Raw genomic sequence first — 24,161 nt, 5'->3', positions numbered from 1 at the left:
TCTTGTGTGTACGTTGAACTTCTTGTGTGTACGTTGAACTTCTTGTGTGTACGTTGAACTTCTTGTGTGTACGTTGAACTTCTTGTGTATGTTACATTTCTTGTGTACGTTGAACTTCTTGTTTGTACGTTAAACTTCCTGTGTGTATGTTGAACTTCCTGTGTGTATGTTAAACTTCTTGTGTGTATGTTGAACTTCTTGTGTGTACGTTGAACTTGTTGCGTGTACGTTGAACTTCTTGTGTATGTAAAATTTCTTGTGTACGTTAAACTTCCTGTGTGTACGTTGGACTTCTTTGTGTGTACGTTGAACTTCTTGTGTGTATGTTTAACTTCTCGTGTGTATTTTTGATTTAAAGCTTTCGTGACTGCAGTAATTCATATTCTTAGCTCTTTCGGTAAAGTCACGTTGAAGGGAAACAATAAAAGAATAAAATATATATAAAACAATAAAAATTCTCACGACGTTTCGATGACGACCGTTTGTGTTATGGTCGAAACGTCGTGAGAATTTTAATTGTTTTATACATATTTTATTATTCTATTGTTTCCCTTCAACGTGACTTTACCGAAAGAGCTAAGAATATTCTTGTGTGTATGTTGAACTTCTTGTGTGTATGTTACATTTCTTGTGTACGTTGATCTTCCTGTGTGTATGGTGAACTTCTTGTGTGTATGTTGAACTTCCTGTGTGTATGTTAAACTTCTTGTGTGTATGTTGAACTTATTGTGTGTATGTTGAACTTCTTGTGTGTATGTTCAACTTTTTGTGTGTATGTTGACTTCTTGTGTGTATGTTGAACTTCATGTGTGTATGTTGAACTGCCTGTGTGTATGTTAAACTTCTTGTGTGTATGTTGAACTTCTTGTGTGTATATTGAACTTCCTTGTGTGTACGTTGAACTTCTTGTGTGTATGTTAAACTTCTTTTGTGTATGCTGAACTTCTTGTGCGTATTTTAAACTTCCTGTGTGTATGTTGAACTTCCTGTGTGTACGTTGAACTTGTTGCATGTACTTTGAACTTCTTGTGTATGTTACATTTCTTGTGTACGTTAAACTTCTTGTGTGTACGTTGGACTTCTTTGTGTGTATGTTGAACTTCTTGTGTGTATGTTGGACTTCCTGTGTGTATGTTGAACTTCCTGTGTGTATGTTGAACTTGTTGCATGTACTTTGAACTTTTTGTGTATGTTGAAATTCTTGTGTGTATGTTGAACTTCCTGTGTGTATGTTGAACTTCCTGTGTGTATGTTGAACTTCTTGTGTGTACGTTGAACTTTTTGTGTATGTTGAAATTCTTGTGTGTATGTTGAACTTCCTGTGTGGACGTTGAACTTGTTGCATGTACTTTGAACTTCTTGTGTATGTTACATTTCTTGTGTACGTTAAACTTCTTGTGTGTACGTTGGACTTCTTTGTGTGTATGTTAAACTTCTTGTGTGTATGTTGGACTTCCTGTGTGTATGTTGAACTTCCTGTGTGTATGTTGAACTTGTTGCATGTACTTTGAACTTTTTGTGTATGTTGAACTTCCTGTGTGTATGTTGAACTTCCTGTGTGTATGTTGAACTTCTTGTGTGTATGTTAAACTTCTTGCGTGTATGTTGGACTTCCTGTGTGTATGTTGAACTTCCTGTGTGTATGTTGAACTTGTTGCATGTACTTTGAACTTTTTGTGTATGTTGAACTTCCTGTGTGTATGTTAAACTTCTTGCGTGTATGTTGAACTTCCTGTGTGTATGTTGAACTTCTTGTGTGTACGTTGAACTTTTTGTGTATGTTGAAATTCTTGTGTGTATGTTGAACTTCCTGCGTGTATGTTAAACTTCCTGTGTGTATGTTGAAATTCTTGCGTGTATGTTAAACTTCCTGTGTGTATTTTGAACTTCCCGTGTGTATGTTGAACTTCTTGCGTGTATGTTGAACTTCTTGTGTGTATGTTGAACTTCTTGTGTGTATGTTAAACTTCCTGTGTGTATGTTGGAACTTCCTGTGTGTATGTTGAACTTCCTGTGTGTATGGTGAACTTATTTTGCTATGTTGAACTTCCTGTGTGTATGTTGAACTTCTTGTGTGTATGTTGAACTTTTTGTGTGTTGAAATTCTTGTGTGTATGTTGAACTTTCTGTGTGTATGTTGAACTTCTTTTGCTATGTTGAACTTCTTGCGTGTATGTTGAACTTCCTGTGTGTATGTTGAACTTCCTTTGTGCACGTTGAACTTATTACCTGTATGTTGAACTTCTTGTGTGTATGGTAAACTTCCTGTGTGTATGTTGAACTTCCTGTGTGTATGTTGAACTTCTTGTTTGTATATTGAACTTCCTGTGTGTACGTTGAACTTCCTGTGTGTATGTTGAACTTCTTGCCTGTATGTTGAACTTCCTGTGTGTATATTAAACTTCTTGCGTGTATTTTGAACTTCTTGTGTGTACGTTGAACTTCTTGTGTGTATATTGACCTTCTTGTGTGTATGGTAAACTTCCTGTGTATATGTTGAACTTCCTGTGTGTATGTTAAACTTCTTGCGTGTATGTTGAACTTGTGTGTATGTTGAACTTCCTGTGTGTATGTTGAACTTCCTGTGTGTATGTTGAACTTCCTGTGTGTATGTTGAACTTCTTGCGTGTATGTTGAACTTGTGTGTATGTTGAACTTCTTGTGTGTACGTTGAACTTCTTGTGTGTATGTTAAACGTCTTGCGTGTATGTTGAACTTGTGTGTATGTTGAACTTCCTGTGTGTACGTTGAACTTCCTGTGTGTATGTTAAACTTCTTGCGTGTATGTTGAACTTGTGTGTATGTTGAACTTCTTGTGTGTATGTTGAACTTCCTGTGTGTATGTTGAACTTCTTGTGTGTATGGTGAACTTATTTTGCTATGTTGAACTTCCTGTGTGTATGTTGAACTTTTTCTGTGTATGTTGAACTTTTTGTGTGTATGTTAAACTTTTTGTGTGTATGTTAAACTTTTTGTGTGTATGTTGAACTTCTTGTGTGTATGTTGAACTTCTTGTGTGTATATTGAACTTCTTGTGTGTTTGTTGCACTTCTTGCCTGTTTGTTGAACTTCTTGTGTGTATGTTGAACTTCTTGTGTGTATGTTGAACTTTTTGTGTGTATGTTGAACTTCCTGTGTGTATGTTGAACTTCCTGTGTGTATGTTGAACTTCCTGTGTGTATGTTGAACTTCTTGTGTGTATGTTAAACTTCTTGTGTGTATGTTAAACTTCTTGTGTGTATGTTGAACTTCCTGTGTGTATATTGAACTTCTTGTGTGTATGTTAAACTTCTTGCGTGTATGTTGAACTTCCTGTGTGTATGTTGAACTTCTTGTGTGTACGTTGAACTTTTTGTGTATGTTGAAATTCTTGTGTGTATGTTCAACTTCCTGCGTGTATGTTAAACTTCCTGTGTGTATGTTGAAATTATTGCGTGCATGTTAAACTTCCCGTGTGTATTTTGAACTTCCCGTGTGTATGTTGAACTTCTTGCGTGTATGTTGAACTTCTTGTGTGTATGTTCAACTTCTTGCGTGTATGTTGAACTTGTGTGTATGTTGAACTTCCTGTGTGTACGTTGAACTTCCTGTGTGTATGTTAAACTTCTTGCGTGTATGTTGAACTTGTGTGTATGTTGAACTTCCTGTGTGTACCTTGAACTTCCTGTGTGTATGTTAAACTTCTTGCGTGTATGTTGAACTTGTGTGTACGTTGAACTTCTTGTGTGCATGTTGAACTTCTTGTGTGTTTGTTGCACTTCTTGCCTGTTTGTTGAACTTCTTGTGTGTATGTTGAACTTCTTGTGTGTATGTTGAACTTCCCGTGTGTATGTTGAACTTCCCTTGTGTATGTTGAACTTCCCGTGTGTATGTTGAACTTTTTGTGTGTATGTTGAACTTCCTGTGTGTATGTTGAACTTCTTGTGTGTATGTTGAACTTCATGTGTGTATGTTGAACTTTTTGTGTGTATGTTGAACTTCCTGTGTGTATGTTGAACTTCTTGTGTGTATGTTGAACTTCATGTGTGTATGTTGAACTTCTTGTGTGTATGTTGAACTTCCTGTGTGTATGTTGAACTTGTGTATATGTTGAACTTCCTGTGTGTATGTTGAACTTCCTGTGTGTATGTTGAACTTCTTGCGTGTATGTTGAACTTCCTGTGTGTATGTTGAACTTGTTGCCTGTATGTTGAACTTCTTGTGTGTATGGTGAACTTCCTGTGTGTATGTTGAACTTCTTGCGTGTATGTTCAACTTCCTGTGTGTATGTTGAACTTCCTGTGTGTATGTTGAACTTCCTGTTTGTATGTTGAACTTCTTGCGTGTATGTGCCAATCGAAGGTGCACGTGCGGGGGAAAGGCAACAAACGAAACACAACAAGCAGTTCTAAAGAAACTCGTTATCAACCTGGACGATTTAAAGGTGCACAGCTCCAATGGCTTCCTGACATCGGAAGGACAGAGCGTTCCAGACGGCCGCAGAGAGCGCGCGGGATGCGGCCAACATCTTTGTTCGACGGCTGTCCAAAAGCTGCCTCTGGCCGCCGCGAGGATGAGCGGGGACGTTCGCGTGCTGGCGGTTTCCGCTCCTTGACAGAGATCAGCGAGTTGTGTCGCAGTTCCATTGTTTGTGCGTAATGAGTGGCGACCTTAAGGTTCGGGGGGCGCGGGGGGGGGCGCGGGGCCTGTGGGGTCGGACGCTCCGCAGGCCCGCAGGGACGGTGGCCGACGGTCGAGGCCTGGCGGTGAAAACGCCGGAGCGTCGGGCCCAAGAAGGGTTAAAAACGCAGCCCGCAGGACACCGTCCCACCGCGGGCAGAGGGACGGAGCCGCGGAATCGGCGGCACTTGCGCGCGGCAGCGGCGAGGGACGCGCGCCGGCTCTCGGCTGAGCGAAGGCGTCCATCCAGCAGCGGATGAGACTCCGTTCCGCGGCCTGACGGGCGCCGCCCAGCGCGTCGGGGCACCTCCCCCGCGTGCGCCGCCATTCTTTGCGCGATCCACCAACTCTGCCTGCGGCACGATGGGCCGCGGGCGTCGGGATTGGCCGTTGTTAGGCACGACAGATAAAACCGCAATTACGTCCTCCCGACGCCTCCCACCGTGACCCTGCCCCCCCCCCCCCGCTCCACCACCGCCAACACGGTCACAAGCGCAGAGACACACGCAGATGAAATGTAACTTTTTAAAAAAATTACAAACGCGTAGACGGACGGCGGCGCTGGTGCACGTGAGACGGACGAGCCGGCGAGACACTCGGGGGGGGGGGGGGGGGCCTGAATTTGCCTTTTTTTAAGGGGGGGTTTGGGGGGGGGGGACGCCACCACCACCACCGCTGATTTCAATAATTTCAATTTAAAATTGTCTTGAGATCCCCCCCCCCCCCACTGCACCACACACCGGGACCGCACCGCTTATTTCCCTCCCTCCCGCCGCGCCGCGTGATTTACGATCCGCGGCCGCCACACAAAATGCCGCCACTTAATGTATGTTTGGAATTTCAACTCTCCGTGTGTTCCCCATTCGGAGTGCCCTCCTCCTCCTCGTCCTCCTCCTCCTCGTCTTGATTGATTCCCACGTCTCTGGCCACTTTCCTATTTCTGTTGGTGCGATGATTATTTTTTTTTTGTTTTAATGTTCGGACCCGAGATCTTTTGTTTAAATTCTCTTCTCTCATTTTATTACAAAGCTCGCTGGGCCCCCCCGGCCCGGGCCCGGCCCGGCCCCCCCCCCCCCCCCCACTCTCCTCCCTCCCGCCTGTAATCAGGTGGCGGCGGGCGGTGGATGTGTGTGGGCCCTGCTGCGTGATGGCCAAGCAACTCGGCGGAGGGTTTTTAAGTAGAGCGCAGAATCGCCAGCTCGGGCCGCCGTGAGACCCCTGCGTGTTTGCGAGCGTCGGCCGCGTGAACGAGAGCGGGTGACGGTAAGCCGGCGGCGCTCCCCGGCACGCCGAACGTCGCCGGCTTCGGCTCCCCCCCCCCCCCCCCCCCCCGCCGAGAAGCGGCGGCACCCGGCGGCGGCGTTGCCGCGGAGCCCCTCCGCTGGGCCCCGCAATGCCGGGCTTGACCCCGTGCCACTCAGCCTCCCGGCGCGGCAGCTGCTGCCGCGGGGAGATTCGTAAATCTAGCCCCCCCCACTGCCCCCGCCCCCGCCCCCCCAGTTGCCACCCCCCCCACAACTGTCTACCCTCCCCCCCACTAGCTTCTCCCCCCCCCTAGCCGCTCCCCCCCCCCCGCCCCAACTGCCCCCAGCTGCCCCCAGCTGCCCCCAGCTGCCCCCAGCTGCCCCCAGCTGCCCCCAGCTGCCCCCAGCTGCCCCCCCCAGTGGTGTGAGTGCGTTCACTGCGCCGTGCCGTTTGCACACCGCTCACCGGCGCCGCCCAGGGGGACCCTCGGCCGGACTCAACGTGACCGGTCGCCGCTCACTGAAGCGCACTCCGGTTCAGTAAAACGGTTACCGGTTACGACTGAGTAAATGGTTACTGGCTGGTCACAGTTTACCGGTCACAGTTTCCGGTTAACGGTTACACTTTACCAATCCTCAGTGTGGACCGATGAGTCAGCTGTCCGCGCGACAAATTCCACTCAATTCACGGGGAAGCGATCTCAGACCTCGCGCTTGCACCGCAGGGGCCGCACGGTGCGCTGCGGTGCGCTGCGGTGCGTTGCGGTGTGTTTTGGTGTGGTGAGGTGGGTTGCGGTAAGGTGGGTTGTGGTGGGTTGTGGTGGGTTGCGGTGGGTTGCGGTGGGTTGCGGTGAGGTGGGTTGCGGTGGGTTGCAGTGAGGTGGGTTGCGGTGGGTTGCGGTGGGTTGTGGTGCTTTGCACTGCGTTGCGGTGAGGTGGGTTGCGGTGGGTTGCGGTGCGTTGTGCCGCGATTGCCGATCAGCGTCTCCCATCGCCCCCCTCCCCTCCCACCGGGCACCGTGGGTTTATCCCGCTCAGGGCGGTGTCGTTGATGCATGCGCCAGGCTTCTTGTTATTTGTGTTAATCAGGAGGAGGAGGAGGAGGCTGCGGCTGCGGTGGGTGGGGGTGGGGACCCACGCGTGAAGGATGGAGGAGGCCACGGTAAGCAACTTGTAGGCTTGGTAGAGAACGTGGTCGAAATACATCGGAGGGTGTGATGGGGAAGAGGAGGTCGTGGGATGGGTGGGGCGCGTGTGTGTGGCGTGGAGGAAGCGGGAGGATAGGGTAAGCAACTTGGACGTTGTGTTGGTAACACTCAAAAGGGTGGCTGGCTGGGTGGGTGACTGGCTGGGTGGCTGAGTTGGTGGCTGGGTGGGTGACTGGCTGGGTGGGTGGGTGATTAGCTTGGTGGGTGGGTGACTGGCTGGGTGGGTGATTGACTGGTTGGGTGACTGGCTGGCTGGCTGGGTTGGTGGCTGCGTGGGTTATTGGCTGGGTGGGTGGGTGATTGGCTAGGTGGGTGGGTGGCTGGCTGGGTGGGTGACTGGCTGGGTGGGTGACTGGGTGGGTGACTGGGTGGGTGACTGACTGGGTGGGTGGCTGGGTGGATGAGTGACTGGCTGGGTGGGTGGGTAGCTGGGTGGGTGGGTGGCTGGGTGGGTGACTGGCTGGGTGGGTGGGTGACTGGTTGGGTGGGTGGGTGACTGGCTGGGTGGGTGGGTGACTGGCTGGGTAGGTGGGTGGCTGGGTGGGTGGGTGGCTGGGTGGGTGGGTGGGTGGCTGGCTGGGTGGGTGATTGGCTGGGTGGGTGGGTGATTGGCTGGCTGGGTTGGTAGCTGGGTGGGTGACTGGCTTGGTGGGTGGGTGATTGGCTAGGTGGGTGGGTAGGTGGCTGGCTGGGTGACTGGCTGGGTGGCTGGGTGGGTGACTGGGTGGGTGACTGACTGGGTGGGTGGGTGGCTGGGTGGGTGGGTGGCTGGGTGGGTGAGTGACTGGCTGGGTGGGTGGGTAGCTGGGTGGGTGGCTATGTGGGTGATTGGCTGGGTGGGTGGGTGACTGACTGGGTGGGTGGGTGATTGGTTGGCTGGGTTGGTGGCTGGGTGGGTGACTGGGTGGGTGGCTGGGTGGGCGGGTGGGTGGCTGGGTGGGCGTGTGGGTGGCTGGGTGGGCGGGTGGGTGGCTGGGTGGGCGGGTGGGTGGCTGGGTGGGCGGGTGGGTGGCTGGGTGGGCGGGTGGGTGGCTGGGTGGGCGGGTGGGTGGCTGGGTGGGCGGGTGGGTGGCTGGGTGGGCGGCTGGGTGGCTGGGTGGGCGGCTGGGTGGCTGGGTGGGCGGGTGCGTGGCTGGGTGGGCGGCTGGGTGGCTGGGTGGGCGGCTGGGTGGGTGGCTGGGCGGGTGGGTGGGTGGCTGGGCGGGTGGGTGGGTGGCTGGGCGGGTGGGTGGGTGGCTGGGCGGGTGGGTGGGTGGCTGGGCGGGTGGGTGGGTGGCTGGGCGGGTGGGTGGGTGGCTGGGCGGGTGGGTGGGTGGCTGGGCGGGTGGGTGGGTGGCTGGGCGGGTGGGTGGGTGGCTGGGCGGGTGGGTGGGTGGCTGGGCGGGTGGGTGGGTGGCTGGGCGGGTGGGTGGCTGGCTGGGCGGGTGGGTGGCTGGCTGGGCGGGTGGGTGGCTGGCTGGGCGGGTGGGTGGCTGGCTGGGCGGGTGGGTGGCTGGCTGGGCGGGTGGGTGGCTGGCTGGGCGGGTGGGTGGCTGGCTGGGCGGGTGGGTGGCTGGCTGGGCGGGTGGGTGGCTGGCTGGGCGGGTGGGTGGCTGGCTGGGCGGGTGGGTGGCTGGCTGGGCGGGTGGGTGGCTGGCTGGGCGGGTGGGTGGCTGGCTGGGCGGGTGGGTGGCTGGCTGGGCGGGTGGGTGGCTGGCTGGGCGGGTGGGTGGCTGGCTGGGCGGGTGGGTGGCTGGCTGGGCGGGTGGGTGGCTGGCTGGGCGGGTGGGTGGCTGGCTGGGCGGGTGGGTGGCTGGCTGGGCGGGTGGGTGGCTGGCTGGGCGGGTGGGTGGCTGGCTGGGCGGGTGGGTGGCTGGCTGGGCGGGTGGGTGGCTGGCTGGGCGGGTGGGTGGCTGGCTGGGCGGGTGGGTGGCTGGCTGGGCGGGTGGGTGGCTGGCTGGGCGGGTGGGTGGCTGGCTGGGCGGGTGGGTGGCTGGCTGGGCGGGTGGGTGGCTGGCTGGGCGGGTGGGTGGCTGGCTGGGCGGGTGGGTGGCTGGCTGGGCGGGTGGGTGGCTGGCTGGGCGGGTGGGTGGCTGGCTGGGCGGGTGGGTGGCTGGCTGGGCGGGTGGGTGGCTGGCTGGGCGGGTGGGTGGCTGGCTGGGCGGGTGGGTGGCTGGCTGGGCGGGTGGGTGGCTGGCTGGGCGGGTGGGTGGCTGGCTGGGCGGGTGGGTGGCTGGCTGGGCGGGTGGGTGGCTGGCTGGGCGGGTGGGTGGCTGGCTGGGCGGGTGGGTGGCTGGCTGGGCGGGTGGGTGGCTGGCTGGGCGGGTGGGTGGCTGGCTGGGCGGGTGGGTGGCTGGCTGGGCGGGTGGGTGGCTGGCTGGGCGGGTGGGTGGCTGGCTGGGCGGGTGGGTGGCTGGCTGGGCGGGTGGGTGGCTGGCTGGGCGGGTGGGTGGCTGGCTGGGCGGGTGGGTGGCTGGCTGGGCGGGTGGGTGGCTGGCTGGGCGGGTGGGTGGCTGGCTGGGCGGGTGGGTGGCTGGCTGGGCGGGTGGCTGGGTGGGCGGGTGGCTGGGCGGGTGGCTGGGTGGGCGGGTGGCTGGGTGGGTGGCTGGGTGGGTGGGTGGCTGGGTGTGATGCAGGGAGCACCAAGAAGCTACCGTAGCGGCGTATCGGTGAGCAGCGTGGCGACGGACTGGCAATCCACAGGTCGCCGGATCGATTCACTTCCCCAGACGCGGCAGTTTAAGCCCCGCCCCCGCTGGGTGCCACCGCAGTGCCCGCCGATCGTGGAGTGGGGACCCGGTGCCACCGCGGAGGGGTTCACCGTCCCAGCTGCGGTGGTGTTCGCTGCCGGGGGGGGGCGTTGAATTCCCCCGCGGATGGCGAGTAACGCACGGACCCCCCCCCCACCCTTGCCTCCTCCTGCTCCGTCGCTGGCCGGTGAAGTCGCGCCCGTGCACCGCAGCTCGGTTCGGCCCGGCGGGCGCACCCAACGCTGGCCCCCACCGACGTTCCGCTCACTGGCGCCGGTGGGAGCGTAGGGCGGTGCGGTGGGGGGGGCTCTAGCGGAGCGAGCGTGGCACTTGCAGGGCCGCACCTCTCTCTTTTTTACCTTCCACCTTTTACGGGAGGGGGGGCGGGGGGGGTGTGCCGCCGTGCCCCCCCCCGCCCCCCCGCCCCCCGCAGCCACCTCCCTTCGCCCGTCCCGCTCGTGGCAATACAATCGCGATGGCTGCCGTGTGTTTGTGATGATTTATGCCCGTGGACCGGCCTAGGAGGATGGGCTACTCACATCCGTCAACCGACTAGCGCTGCTGATGAAATTTCGCCGCTTCAGGATTGGGGGGGGGGGGGCGGGGGGGGGTTGGTGGGTGAGGGGTGGGTGGGGTGGTCGTGGGGGGGGGGGGGTTATCGTAATGTTGAATGTTGTGGTGGCCCCCAAGGTCCGCTCCGTTGCAAATGCTCGGCGTGTTTGTTCATCACTCGCGAGTGATATCTGCGTGCGTGCGTGCGTGCGCCTGGGGTGTGTACTGTGTGGGCAGCGGCAGTGTCGCCGGCGAGCACGCCTCGCCACGAAGCCGGAGACCCGGGTTTGATTCCCGCTCGCGGCCAACACCGGTGACGATTATCTGAACCGCTTCTGGGCCTCCCCTGGGTCGACTCAGCCTCGAATGAGAACCTGGTGCGGTGTGTAGTAAACATCGCAACTGGGGAGACAAAGGCGGCCGGGCGTGGTGCTGGCCACCCACCCTCCCGTGTACCGTTACCGGCCTTCATAGGTGCTGCTCGCTAACAGCACTTGCCCCTACAGTCTGTGTAGGCTATACGGGGGATCTTTGTGTGTGGGAAGCGGTGACCCAACGGTTAGCGCCACTGCTCACAGCCGAACATTCCAATGCAGAACAATTTCCCGCAAATTACTCAATTGGGATCGTAATGTAGCAGCGGCAGCAACATCATCGCCGACCCCCCCTCTACTGCGATAACTTTGCAGGACCCTCCTGAAGGCGCGTCATGAGACTCGGTGAGCCTCTCCTGGGTAAACGAGTTGCTAAGATGATCATGATAATAAAGGTGCAGGTGGGCAGGTGAACAGGCGGGCAGGTGAGCGGGCAGGTGAGCAGGTGAAGAGGCGGGGAGGTGAGCAGGTGAGCAGGTGGGCAGGTGAGTAGGCGAGAAAGCAGGCAGGTGAGCAGGGGAGCAGGTGGGCAGGTGAGCAGGTGAGCAGGTGGGCAGGTGGGCAGACGGACAGGTGAGCAGGTGGGCAGGTGAGCAGGGGAGCAGGTGAGCAGGGGAGCAGGTGGGCAGGTGGGCAGGTGGGTAGGTGGGCAGGTGAGCAGGTGGCCAGGTGAGCAGATGGGCAGGTGAGTAGGTGGGCAGGTGAGTAGGTGAGCAGGTGGGCAGGTGAGTAGGTGAGCAGGTGGGCAGGTGAGCAGGTGGGCAGGTGGGCAGGTGAGCAGGCGAGCAAGTGAGCAGGCGAGCAGGCAGGCAGGCGGGCAGGAGGGCAGGTGGACAGGTGAGCAGGTGAGTAGGTGAGCAAGCAGGCAGGTGAGCAGGTAGGCAGGTGAGCAGGTGAGCAGGAGGCCAGGTGAGCACGTGAGCAGGTGAGCAGGAGGGCAGGCAGACAGTCATACGATATGGTGGGGCGGCTAACACCCAACTTGACTGCCTTGGCCAGGAATCGAACTCGGGCCACCAGGTTTGAAACGCAATGCGCCAACCACTGCGCTACACCCCCCCCCCCCCCCCCCCGCAAGTGCCGTCAGTGAGCAGCGATGCCTATGAAGGTCGGCACGGCACATGAGGTGGGGGGGGGGGGTGGTGTGGACAGCCCCACGTCCGGCCACCTTTGTCTCCCGAGTGGCGATATTTTTACAGACCGCACCAGGTGCTCATTTGAGGCTGAGTCCACCTAGGGGAGGCCTGGCAAGAGGCCTATGTACACACACACACATGCGCGCGCGCATATGCACGCGTGCACACACACACACAACCCCTCCCCTCACCTCTTCGTCCTTTCTGAATCTCAATAATGGGTATTTTACTCCTTGGCCTAATACCTCAAAGAAATTGGCGGTGTCACATCGTCTGTGACTACTCCGCGTTGCCTCCTCTGTGGTGTGGCGAGGTCTCCCTCTCCCCCCTCTCTCTCTCTCTCTCCCACTCTCTCACTCGCTCTCTCTAATTGACTCACTGCATTAGCACTGCGTCCACGGCTGTCAATTACAGCGCTTGGCACACCCCCCCTCCCGCCCCGGGCCGCTGTGCTGGGTACGGGCGGGCAGGGTGTGCTGAACGCGTCGTCACCTCCGCGGAGACGGAGCCGTGGAATCGCCGGTGCGCGAGGATCCATCGCTGTCGTCACCTCCGCGGAGACGGAGCCGTGGAATCGCCGGTGCGCGAGGATCCATCGCTGTTGTCACCTCCGCGGAGACGGAGCCGTGGAATCGCCGGTGCGCCGTGCTGGGGCGGAGGACTTGATCCAGCAGCGGATTGACCACGCTGCCGGACGGAGCCCTCCGCGACTCACCGGCACCGGCTCTGGGCCTCCCCTGGGTCGGCTCGGCCTTGAATGAGTACCTGGTCGCCGCGTGCCGCGTGTGCAAATGATCAAGTGGCCATGTGTGCCCCCGTTGCGCCGTGCCGGCCTTCACAGGCACTCGCTTGACCCCAGCAGTCTGTTGAGGCTGACACCGGTCCTTGTATCGTGAATGCACCGTGTATGTGTTTGTGTGTGTGTGTGTGTCTAATTCAATGTGTGTGTGTGTGTGGATAGACTAAGATCCCCCGTGTAGCCTTAACAGACTGTTGGGGCAAGCGCTGCTAGCGAGCAGCACCTGTGAAGGCCGGCACGAGGGGATTGGGTGGCCAGCACCACGCCCGGCCGCCTTTGTCTCCCCAGTGGCGATGTTCACACACCGCACCAAGTGCAAATTTGAGGCTGAGTCGACCTAGGAGAGAGGCCCAGGACCGATTCAGATAATTGTCGCCGGTGTTGTCCGTGAGTGGGAATCGAACCTCGGGTCACCAGGTTCGTGGCGCAGTGCGCTAACCGCTGCACCACCGCTCCCCAAATATGTGTAATTGAATGTGTGTGTGTATATATAGATGTGTGTGTGTGTATATATATACGCTGTGTGTATGTATGTATTCGTGTGTGTGTGTGTTTATCTGTCGTTCTGTGAGAGGCCCAGATGCGAATTGTCTCTGACTCCACATTCGGTCGCGGTCACGGGGCTGTGACACCATCACCGACACGGCACCCCCCCCCCCCTTCCACACCCCCCACCCCCTCTCCCACGCTCTCCCCTGCTCCTCCTGCCCATCTCTACCTCCCCTCCACCCTTGCATCCCTCTCTCCGCACGCCTCGCTTCCATCACTCCCACCACCACCCCTCAATCTTAACTCCCTTGCATCCCCACCATCCCCTTCTGCTTCCGCCTCTCGATGCCGACTCTCTCTCTCTCCCTCTCCCTTCCCTCTCTCTCTTCATCCTCACATCTTGAGCATCTCAGCTCCCTGCCTCTCCCCTCCCTTGGCCCACTTTCGGATGCGCTTCTGCGGCCGTCGGGAACGCTCTTCCCCTAGCGATGTTGGGAAGCTGCTGTGGAGCTACGCTGCGCTTTTAAATCACCGCCACCGCAGCCATCATCTCGATTGACAAAGTCATTTCGTTCAAACTGCTTTTTGTTTTTAGTTTGCCGTCCTTCCGAAAGAGGTTCAACGTACCTGTACATACATCCCGGCATCTCTTCCTCCCGCCCTCCCTGTCTGTGCATCATTCCCTTCACTCGCTCCCTCCCTCTCCTTCCATCCTTGCATTCAAGCATCTATTCTCCCTCCCTCTCCCTCCCTCTCCCACCTCTCCCACTTCCCCCCCCAGCACCTCCCCACCCCGCGTGCACGCCGGAGCGCTGAGTGTGTGTCTCCTCGTCTCCCCGGGCCTCGCGCGCCGCGAGCGTCTTACAAATCCAATAATCGCGGCGCACTGAACCCTGCCTCTCGCGAGCTCTCACAATCATTTTTTCCTCCTGTCCCGCAAACACACACTCTCCCCGCTAAGTGCGCGCGTGCGGGGGGGAGAAGCGAACACACGCGCGCGCGTGCGTGTGTGTGTTCGCGCACACACACGTGCACACACACGCACGTGTGTGCGTGTGTGTTCGCGCACACACACGCACACACACACGCACACACACACGTGCACACACACGTGCACACACACACACACGCACACGCGTCCGTGCGCACACACGCACGTACGTGGTCCTGATGCGCGCGTGCGTTAAAAGCACGGCACCTTAGTCTGTGCCCAGCTGCCCGTCGGCGGGCCTTGGACACTTCGCGCGACCGCCTCGGGAGTGCACCCAGCCTGGCACGAGCGCCGAGCCGACGTCACCGCCACTTGGTGGCGAACGGCGGTGCTGTTCTTGTCGTTGCCGACAACAATTTGTGGTTGGGGGCGGTGGGGGGGTGGATCGAGCCCGCCCGCGTCCCCGAGCTGGACTCCGGCTTGCGGCCGCGCGCACCGCCGCTCTCGATGCCCGCCCCGCCGCCGCCCCGCCCCCCGCTCCTCGCGTGGCACGTGACTCCTCGCGTGGCACGTGACTCCTCGCGTGGCACGTGACTCCTCGCGTGGCACGTGACTCCTCGCGTGGCACGTGACTCCTCGCGTTCCCGTGATGGTCGTCTTCGTCGTGGGTGCGTTCGATGGATCGCGATCGCTTGGCTCCGCGCGCGCCGCCTCTCCGACCGTCCGTCGTCCTCGTCCTTGCCGGCAGCGGCGGCGGTGCGATGCGGTGCGATGCGGTGCGCCTGTCGCCTGTCGCTTGTTCCGTTAACGTCGACAGTTTTTCGCGCCCCCCCCAAACGACAGTTTTGAGGCCGCGCCTCTCTCACCGGTTCCGTACCGCCGTCGCCCGTTCCTCCGTGCGGATCACTCGGATGATTGATGGCCAGGGGTGCAGACTAGGCCGGCGGACAACATCAAAGCAATCCGCAATTGTGGATTAAAAAAAAAAAACAACCAAACTAACGTCGTAATAATAATAATAGCAATGATATTCTAGTTATGTGCTGATGAACCATGGATCTCCCTTGCGAAACATAGCTGGGTAACTGGCTGTACGGGACTTTCCGCGTGTCAAAGCGAACAGCGACGGGGTTGGTCCGAAGGGTACGACGTGACCTGTATGGATATCGGCGTCAAATAATTTTTTCCCGCAAACTCCGATAACCGAAAACTACCCACGGAGTTACTCGGTTAGTCCTGGCAGCAACATCGTTGGCACTGCTGCCGCTGCTGCTGCTACTCTTACTGCCAGAATCCTTTGCTGGCAGGGTCCTCCTGAAAAAAGAGTCTCTGGTAATTATTTGGTAAGGCTTTCCCCAGTATTTATAAGACTACAAGAACAATGAAACGGTTTTTATGTTACCAAGTAAGAAGGCCCACTTAGCTACGTAGCTCTTTTTCAGGAGCCACCTGCCCACAAATGATAGGCCAACGAAGTGGCTTATCACCGTGTGGAAATGCACAGCCGCCAAATACTCTTAAACGCGTGACGTTGATTCTAAATGTGGAAGGGAAAAACCGGAGGACCCTGAGAAAAATCCACCGACCACGGAGAGAGAGAGAGAGACACGCAAACTCCAAATATAGAGCAGCAACCGTCGGGATCGAACCCACGACTTCCTGTTACCCAGGCGAGGTAGTTAACATCTTGCCATCGCGGCGGCGATAATAATGATGAATTATCGGTTGATTTTGGTATAATGACATTTTTTTTTTTAAACCGATAACCCGCCACCACCCAGCGCCACAGAGCCAACGAATATAGAGTTGTCACGTGATGGGGCGAGCGTGCACCAATTGATTTGTTGACGACATTTTCGTCGTTTGCAGTCTGTTCTGTAATGCCGCGTGTTGTGTTCATAGCGCGAAGTGAACATGTAACGCGATCCAGTGAACGGAACTACGTCGCGCGAGTAGGAATAAGCGGTCGTGACGGCTGCCTCGGCGTAGCATCGGCGGGATGCTGCTGGATGCTTCTCTCCCGCTACCCACGCGCCCCAGTCTTTGTTCAGCCTGCGTACTCATCTGACGTGTTATCGCGGACTGTGCTTTCCCCTATATCATATATTTTTCGCACGCCGGTTCTTCAGGAACACAACTGCTACCGCCGTTATATGAGAACACGCCGTATCGGACGTGACAGCCCACGTGTAAAATTGATAAGTTACGATAGAATGATTGTTGATGATGTTAAATCTGCTGACCCCACCGCCGTTTCCCCCGGTCTCCCCTCCCTGTCACACCTCCCTTCCCCTCAGGGACAACGGCATCAAAGCCATCGAGAATCTCATGAAGAAGAAGGGAAAGTTTGACTACATCCTGCTGGAGACAACGGGGCTTGCCGACCCAGGTGAGTTTCCCTTCCTCCCCTTGTACCCGGACGAGTTTCACTTCCTCCCCTTGTACCCGGGTGAGTTTCACTTCCTCCTCTTGTACCCTGGTGAGTTTCACTTCCTCCCCTTGTACCCGGATGAGTTTCACTTCCCTTGTACCCGGGTGAGTTTCACTTCCTCCCCTTGTACCCAGGTGAGTTTCACTTCCTCCCCTTGTACCCGGGTGAGTTTCACTTCCACCCATTGTACCCGGGTGAGTTTCACTTCTTGTACCTGGGTGAGTTTCACTTCCTCCCCTTGTACCCGGGCGAGTTTCACTTCCTCCCCTTGTACCTGGGGGAGTTTCACTTCCCTTGTACTCGGGTGAGTTTCACTTCCTCCCCTTGTACCCGGGCGAGTTTCACTTCTCCCCTGGCGAGTCTGACTTCTGTACTGATGAGGCACTGAATGTCAAAACAGAAACGGTTCCAGAGTCGTTGCTTTCGTCGAATCAATGCTGCTCGGGGAACAAAAAAAATCGCTCCCAGAAGGCCGCGTGGCTGATGCGGAAAAAGGTATCCTATTTATATATGTGTGTATCGAGAGAGGACAAGTGATTGCTTCGTTATTTTGTTACGTACATATTTTCCGTGACTAAGTGGAGCGACTGAGAAGAACGGTCACCTGGGGGAGGAATCCCCCCAGGTGAGTGGTCTGCCGCTGTACGAGTTGTGTTTGCACGAGGGTTCATGTGTGTCTGTGTGTGTGGGGAGCGGTGACGCAGCAGTTAGCGCTGCGCTGCGCTACGAACCCGGCGACGCGGGTTCGATTCCCGCTCACGGCCAACACCGGTGACGATTATTTTAGCCGGTTCTGGTCATCCCCTAGGTCGACTCAGCCTCAAATGAGTACCTGTTGCGGTGTGTAAACATCGCCACTAGGGAGACAAAGGCGGCCGGGCGTGCTGCTGGCCACACCGTCAATGTTGCCGTGCCGGCCTTCACAGCTTGCTACTCACCATTACGGCACTTGCCCCAACAGTCTGTTAAGGGTACCCGGAGGATCTTTGTCTTTTTGTCCGTGCGCGTGTGCGCAATCAAGTTCAGAGGTGGTGGCGTGGCGGTTAGCGCAGTGCGCTCCCGAACCGTGCGATCTGAGGTGGTGGTGGTGGTGGTCATGGTGATGGGTGCCACGGTGGCTAGGAGATGTTAACTTCCCCGCCTGGTATACAGGAGGTCGTGGGTTCGATCCCGACCCTGACGCCCGCTGCTGCTGTATATTTGGAGTTTGCGTGTCTCTCTCTCTCTCTCCGCGGTCGCGTGGATTTTTCCCCAGGTCCTCCGGTTTTTCCCTCCACGTTTGGAATCAACGTCACGCGCTTAAGAGTGCTTAGCTACTGATATTAACGTCAACAGGAGAAGCCGCTTTATTGAGCTGTCGCTTGTGATGGCCAGGTTGCTTCCGCAAAAAGAGCTACGTAGCTCAGTGGGCTTTACTTGGTCAATGAAAAAAGATCGTTTTTATCGATAGTTTTAAGTTGATCATGGGGACGTGGTGGTCGCGATGATGACGACGACACGATGGAGGTCTTTTTTTGGCTCGGCGCCCCGTAAATATAATTGCGTCGTGAAACCCGCCGCCACCCGACACGGCCCATTGGTGGAGGTTTGTCACGTAAACAGAACGTGTGCCAATCCGTCAGTAGTTCAGCACTGCTACTTGTTGGAGAGTACGCCCACTGCAACGTTTGCAGTTCGAGGACCGTGACGTTCCGCCGGTAATTGACGACAACCAGCGTCATCAGGCGACAGCCAGAGTTGTGGAGGAATCCTGTTCCTTCCTGTTCCTGCCTGTTCCTTCCTGTTCCTTCCTGTTCCTTCCTGTTCCTGCCTGTTCCTTCCTGTTCCTTCCTGTTCCTGCCTGTTCCTGCCTGTTCCTGCCTGTTCCTGCCTGTTCCTTCCTGTTCCTGCCTGTTCCTGCCTGTTCCTTCCTGTTCCTTCCTGTTCCTGCCTGTTCCTGCCTGTTCCTGCCTGTTCCTTCCTGTTCCTGCCTGTTCCTTCCTGTTCCTTCCTGTTCCTTCCTGTTCCTGCCTGTTCCTGCCTGTTCCTGCCTGTTCCTTCCTGTTCCTTCCTGTTCCTTCCTGTTCCTGCCTGTTCCTTCCTGTTCCTTCCTGTTCCTTCCTGTTCCTGCCTGTTCCTTCCTGTTCCTGCCTGTTCCTTCCTGTTCCTTCCTGTTCCTTCCTGTTCCTGCCTGTTCCTTCCTGTTCCTGCCTGTTCCTTCCTGTTCCTTCCTGTTCCTGCCTGTTCCTGCCTGTTCCTTCCTGTTCCTGCCTGTTCCTGCCTGTTCCTTCCTGTTCCTGCCTGTTCCGGTCTTAAATTGAAGGGGGGTTTAGGGGGGAGGGGGCGGGGGGTAAATGTGACGTCATCACTCGTGAGCCAATCTGTGACGACGGCGATAATAATCCCGATCCGGATTTGATCTTGCGACCTTCCACTTGAGGAGCGGCTCGCCGGGGCCCACGGGGGGGGGGGGGGGGGCGGCCGGGGGGGGCGGGGGGGGGGGCGACGGGGGGGGTTCGGGAACTCCTCCCCCCTCCCCCCCGAATTAATTAGCGAGCCGGGGGTAATTAAAGGGGTCCCTTCGTCAATTAGTGGAGGAGTAGCGTTCAGCTGCCTCCGCGCCCGGTCCAATCCATTGTCATTGACTCGGCCTAATGGGGCGAGTGCGGACGGACGCACGCCCCCCCCCCCCACCCCCCCCCCCCCTTGCGCTCGGAGCACAAGGCGAAGGTCGCCCACGTGGCCCAACTCTCGTCTCCCGCCATCCCACACTTCCCTGTCGAGCATCTCCAATCTCCAATCTCCCATCTCTCTACCTCTCTACACTTTACATCTCCCCAACATCTCCTCCCGCAAAGTTGGACATGTAGGCTGGGCGGAACGTCGTACTGGAATTGTGAACGTTGTGGGCTTTACTCTCCAACACAACCGGTGTGCTGTACTCGTAAACTCATTGGCCACGTTCTGTTTACGTGACAAACCTTTGCTAGTTGGCCATGTCGGGTGGTGGCGGGTTTCAAGACACATTTATATGTTTTCGCGATCTAACCCAAAAAGCCTCTGTTATGTATCTCTCACGCGCATCTTCCGTCTCTCTCTCTCTCCTGTCACTTCGTCTCCCATCGTACGGAGACACAGCTGGAGACACGCGCACTCACGTACTCCCAAAGACAAAGATCCCTCCCCTCCCCATATAGCCTTCACAGACTGCCGGGTCAAGTGCTGCTCTGAGCCAGCGCCTGTGAAGGACGCCACGGCGTGCAGCTACGGAGGGTGGTGGTGTGGCGTGGTGAAACCAGGCCCGGCCGCCTTTGTCTCCCCGTTGCTATGTTTGCACACCCGCACCAGCTACTCATTTGAGGCCGAGTCAACCTAGGGGAGGCCCGGGACTGACGTCGGTGTCCGCGAGCGGGAATCGAACCTCGGGTCGCCGGGTTCGTAGCGCAGCGTAGCGCTAACCGCTGCGCCACCGCTCCCCACAGACGCCCACAAAGTCGAGGAGCCCCCGCATAGCCTTAGACAGACGCACGGACAGCAGGCGCATAGCCTTAGACAGATGCACGCACAGCAGAGGCATAGCCTTAGACAAACTCACGGACAGCAGAGGCATAGCCTTAGACAGACTCACGGACAGCAGGGGCATAGCTTTAGACAGACTCACGGACAGCAGGGGCATAGCCTTAGACAGACTCACGGACAGCAGGGGCATAGCCTTAGACAGACAGCAGGCGCATAGCCTTAGACAGACGCACGAACAACAGGCGAGGGATCCACACAGAGAAAACCCGGGGGAGCGGGCGAGAGATGGAGAGAGAGAGAGAGCAGGAGATGGAGAGAGAGAGAGAGAGAGCGGGAGATGGAGAGAGAGAGCGGGAGATGGAGAGAGAGAGAGAGCGGGAGATGGAGAGAGAGAGAGAGAGAGCAAGCGGGAGATGGAGAGAGAGAGAGAGAGAGATGGAGAGAGGAGAGAGAGAGAGCGGGAGATGGAGAGAGAGAGAGAGCGGGAGATGGAGAGAGAGAGAGAGCGGGAGATGGAGAGAGAGAGAGAGCGGGAGATGGAGAGAGAGAGGAGAGAGCGGGAGATGGAGAGAGAGAGGAGAGAGCGGGAGATGGAGAGAGAGAGGAGAGAGTGGGAGATGGAGAGAGAGAGAGCGGGAGATGGAGAGAGAGAGAGAGAGCGGGAGATGGAGAGAGAGAGAGAGAGAGAGCGGGAGATGGAGAGAGAGAGAGCAAGCGGGAGATGGAGAGAGAGAGAGAGAGCGGGAGATGGAGAGAGAGAGAGAGCGGGAGATGGAGAGAGAGAGAGAGAGAGAGCGGGAGATGGAGAGAGAGAGAGAGAGAGCGGGAGATGGAGAGAGAGAGGAGAGAGCGGGAGATGGAGAGAGAGAGAGAGAGCGGGAGATGGAGAGAGAGAGAGAGAGAGCAAGCGGGAGATGGAGAGAGAGAAAGAGATGGAGAGAGAGAGAGAGAGCGGGAGATGGAGAGAGAGAGAGAGAGAGCGGGAGATGGAGAGAGAGAGAGAGAGCGGGAGATGGAGAGAGAGAGAGAGAGAGCGGGAGATGGAGAGAGAGAGAGAGAGAGCGGGAGATGGAGAGAGAGAGAGCGGGAGATGGAGAGAGAGAGAGGAGAGAGCGGGAGATGGAGAGAGAGAGGAGAGAGCGGGAGATGGAGAGAGAGAGGAGAGAGCGGGAGATGGAGAGAGAGAGAGAGCGGGAGATGGAGAGAGAGAGAGAGAGAGCGGGAGATGGAGAGAGAGAGAGAGAGAGAGAGCGGGAGATGGAGAGAGAGAGAGAGAGCAAGCGGGAGATGGAGAGCGAGAGAGAGAGCGGGAGATGGAGAGAAAGAGAGAGAGCGGGAGATGGAGAGAGAGAGAGAGAGAGCGGGAGATGGAGAGAGAGAGAGAGAGCGGGAGATGGAGAGAGAGAGGAGAGAGCGGGAGATGGAGAGAGAGGAGAGAGCGGGAGATGGAGAGAGAGAGGAGAGAGCGGGAGATGGAGAGAGAGAGAGAGAGCGGGAGATGGAGAGAGAGAGGAGAGAGCGGGAGATGGAGAGAGAGAGGAGAGAGCGGGAGATGGAGAGAGAGAGAGCGGGAGATGGAGAGAGAGAGAGAGAGCGGGAGATGGAGAGAGGAGAGAGCGGGAGATGGAGTGAGAGAGGAGAGCGGGAGATGGAGAGAGAGAGAGAGAGAGCGGGAGATGGAGTGAGAGAGAAGAGCGGGAGATGGAGAGAGAGCGGGAGATGGAGAGAGAGATGGAGAGCGGGAGATGGAGAGAGAGAGGAGAGCGGGAGATGGAGAGAGAGAGAGAGCGGGAGATGGAGAGAGGAGAGAGAGCGGGAGATGGAGAGAGAGATGGAGAGAGAGAGAGAGCGGGAGATGGAGTGAGAGAGGAGAGCGGGAGATGGAGAGAGAGAGAGCGGGAGATGGAGAGAGAGAGAGAACGGGAGATGGAGAGAGAGAGAGAGAGCGGGAGATGGAGAGAGAGAGAGCGGGAGATGGAGAGAGGAGAGAGCGGGAGATGGAGAGAGAGAGAGAGAGCGGGAGATGGAGAGAGAGGAGAGCGGGAGATGGAGAGAGAGAGAGAGCGGGAGATGGAGAGAGAGAGAGCGGGAGATGGAGAGAGGAGAGAGCGGGAGATGGAGAGAGAGAGAGCGGGAGATGGAGAGAGGAGAGAGAGGAGAGCGGGAGATGGAGAGAGGAGAGAGAGCGGGAGATGGAGAGAGGAGAGAGAGCGGGAGATGGAGAGAGAGCGGGAGATGGAGAGAGAGAGAGAGAGAGAGCGGGAGATGGAGAGAGGAGAGAGCGGGAGATGGAGAGAGGAGAGAGCGGGAGATGGAGAGAGAGAGCGGGAGATGGAGAGAGGAGAGAGCGGGAGATGGAGAGAGAGAGCGGGAGATGGAGAGAGAGAGCGGGAGATGGAGAGAGAGAGCGGGAGATGGAGAGAGAGAACGGGAGATGGAGAGAGAGAGAGAGCGGGAGATGGAGAGAGGAGAGAGAGCAGGAGATGGAGAGAGAGAGCGGGAGATGGAGAGAGGAGAGAGAGCAGGAGATGGAGAGAGAGAGCGGGAGATGGAGAGAGGAGAGAGCGGGAGATGGAGAGAGAGAGCGGGAGATGGAGAGAGAGAGAGCGGGAGATGGAGAGAGGAGAGAGCGGGAGATGGAGAGAGAGAGAGAGCGGGAGATGGAGAGAGGAGAGAGAGGAGAGCGGGAGATGGAGAGAGGAGAGAGAGCGGGAGATGGAGAGAGGAGAGAGAGCGGGAGATGGAGAGAGAGCGGGAGATGGAGAGAGAGAGAGAGAGCGGGAGATGGAGAGAGGAGAGAGCGGGAGATGGAGAGAGGAGAGAGCGGGAGATGGAGAGAGAGAGCGGGAGATGGAGAGAGGAGAGAGCGGGAGATGGAGAGAGAGAGAGAGCGGGAGATGGAGAGAGAGAGCGGGAGATGGAGAGAGAGAGAGAGCGGGAGATGGAGAGAGGAGAGAGAGCAGGAGATGGAGAGAGAGAGCGGGAGATGGAGAGAGGAGAGAGAGCAGGAGATGGAGAGAGAGAGCGGGAGATGGAGAGAGGAGAGAGCGGGAGATGGAGAGAGAGAGAGAGAGCAGGAGATGGAGAGAGAGAGCGGGAGATGGAGAGAGGAGAGAGAGCGGGAGATGGAGAGAGAGAGCGGGAGATGGAGAGAGGAGAGCGGGAGATGGAGAGAGGAGAGCGAGAGTGAGAGAAGAGGAGATTAAAAAGCCATCTTTTGTGGATCGCGCTTGCCGGATTGTGGGAGAGAGTGAGAGGCAGGGGAGGTGGGAGGGCAGGCGCCCTGAAACTCCATTTAATCGCCGCTAACTTCTCAATCTGTGCTCCGTCGACGCTCGTGCCCTGCCCCCCCCCCCCTTTCTCCACCCCCCCCCCCCGACTCCGCACCGCGCGCCGATCGATGAGCGTTGATTCCGTCGCGAAATGGGAAAAGCGACGCTCGACCACGAATTAACGAGAGCGTGGGCAGCAGGGGAGGGGGAGTGGGGGGGGGGGTGGTGAGGAGGGTGGTGGTGAGGTTGAGGGTGATGTGGGGGGGTGATGGTGGAGGTGATGGTGGTGATGGGGGTGTGGGTGATGGTGGTGATAGGGGTCGTGGTGATGGTGATGATGGTAGGGGTGATGATAGAGGGGTTGTTAGTGGTGATAGGGGTGGTGGTGATGGTAATGGTGACTGGTTTTTTTTTGGTGGTCGTGATGAGATTGGTGATGGTGATGATTTTGGTGGTGGTGGTGATGATGAGATTGATAGTGGTGGTGAGATTGGTGGTGGTGGTGGTGAGATTATTGGTCGTGGTGATGAGATTAGTGGTGGTGATGGTGAGATTACTGTTGGTGATGGTGAGATTAGTGGTGATGGTGGTGGTGAAGTTATTGGTGGTGGTGAGATTAGTGGTGATGGTGAGATTAGTGGTGGTGATGGTGAGATTAGTGGTGATGGTGAGGTTATTGGTGGTGGTGAGGTTATTGGTGGTGGTGAGGTTATTGGTGGTGGTGAGATTATTGGTGGTGGTGAGGTTATTGGTGGTGGTGAGGTTATTGGTGGTGGTGGTGGTGAGATTATTGGTGGTGATGGTGGGATTAGTGGTGGTGAGGTTATTGGTGGTGGTGA

General features: G+C 57.0%; 1 protein-coding gene across 3 annotated transcripts in view; it reads left to right on the top strand.

The window, feature by feature from the left end:
- Window positions 1-24,161, top strand: part of LOC116951870 (zinc-regulated GTPase metalloprotein activator 1-like) — a 139,458-nt gene that overhangs the window by 37,169 nt on the left and 78,128 nt on the right. For all 3 annotated transcript variants that reach the window (XR_012946864.1, XM_076073964.1, XM_076073965.1), the window contains exon 5: window positions 16,419-16,510. Coding sequence is in view for 2 of the 3 variants with exons in the window: in XM_076073964.1 (XP_075930079.1) it covers window positions 16,419-16,510 (92 nt within the window). In the remaining variant the exon portion in view is untranslated. The remainder of the gene's footprint in view (window positions 1-16,418; window positions 16,511-24,161) is intronic.

Source organism: Petromyzon marinus, chromosome 44, assembly GCF_048934315.1.
Source record: "Petromyzon marinus isolate PM22_M1 ecotype Great Lakes invasive population chromosome 44, UKy_Petmar_22M1.pri1.0, whole genome shotgun sequence".
Classification (NCBI taxonomy): domain Eukaryota; kingdom Metazoa; phylum Chordata; class Hyperoartia; order Petromyzontiformes; family Petromyzontidae; genus Petromyzon; species Petromyzon marinus.
This window is presented reverse-complemented; position numbering and strand designations above follow the sequence as displayed.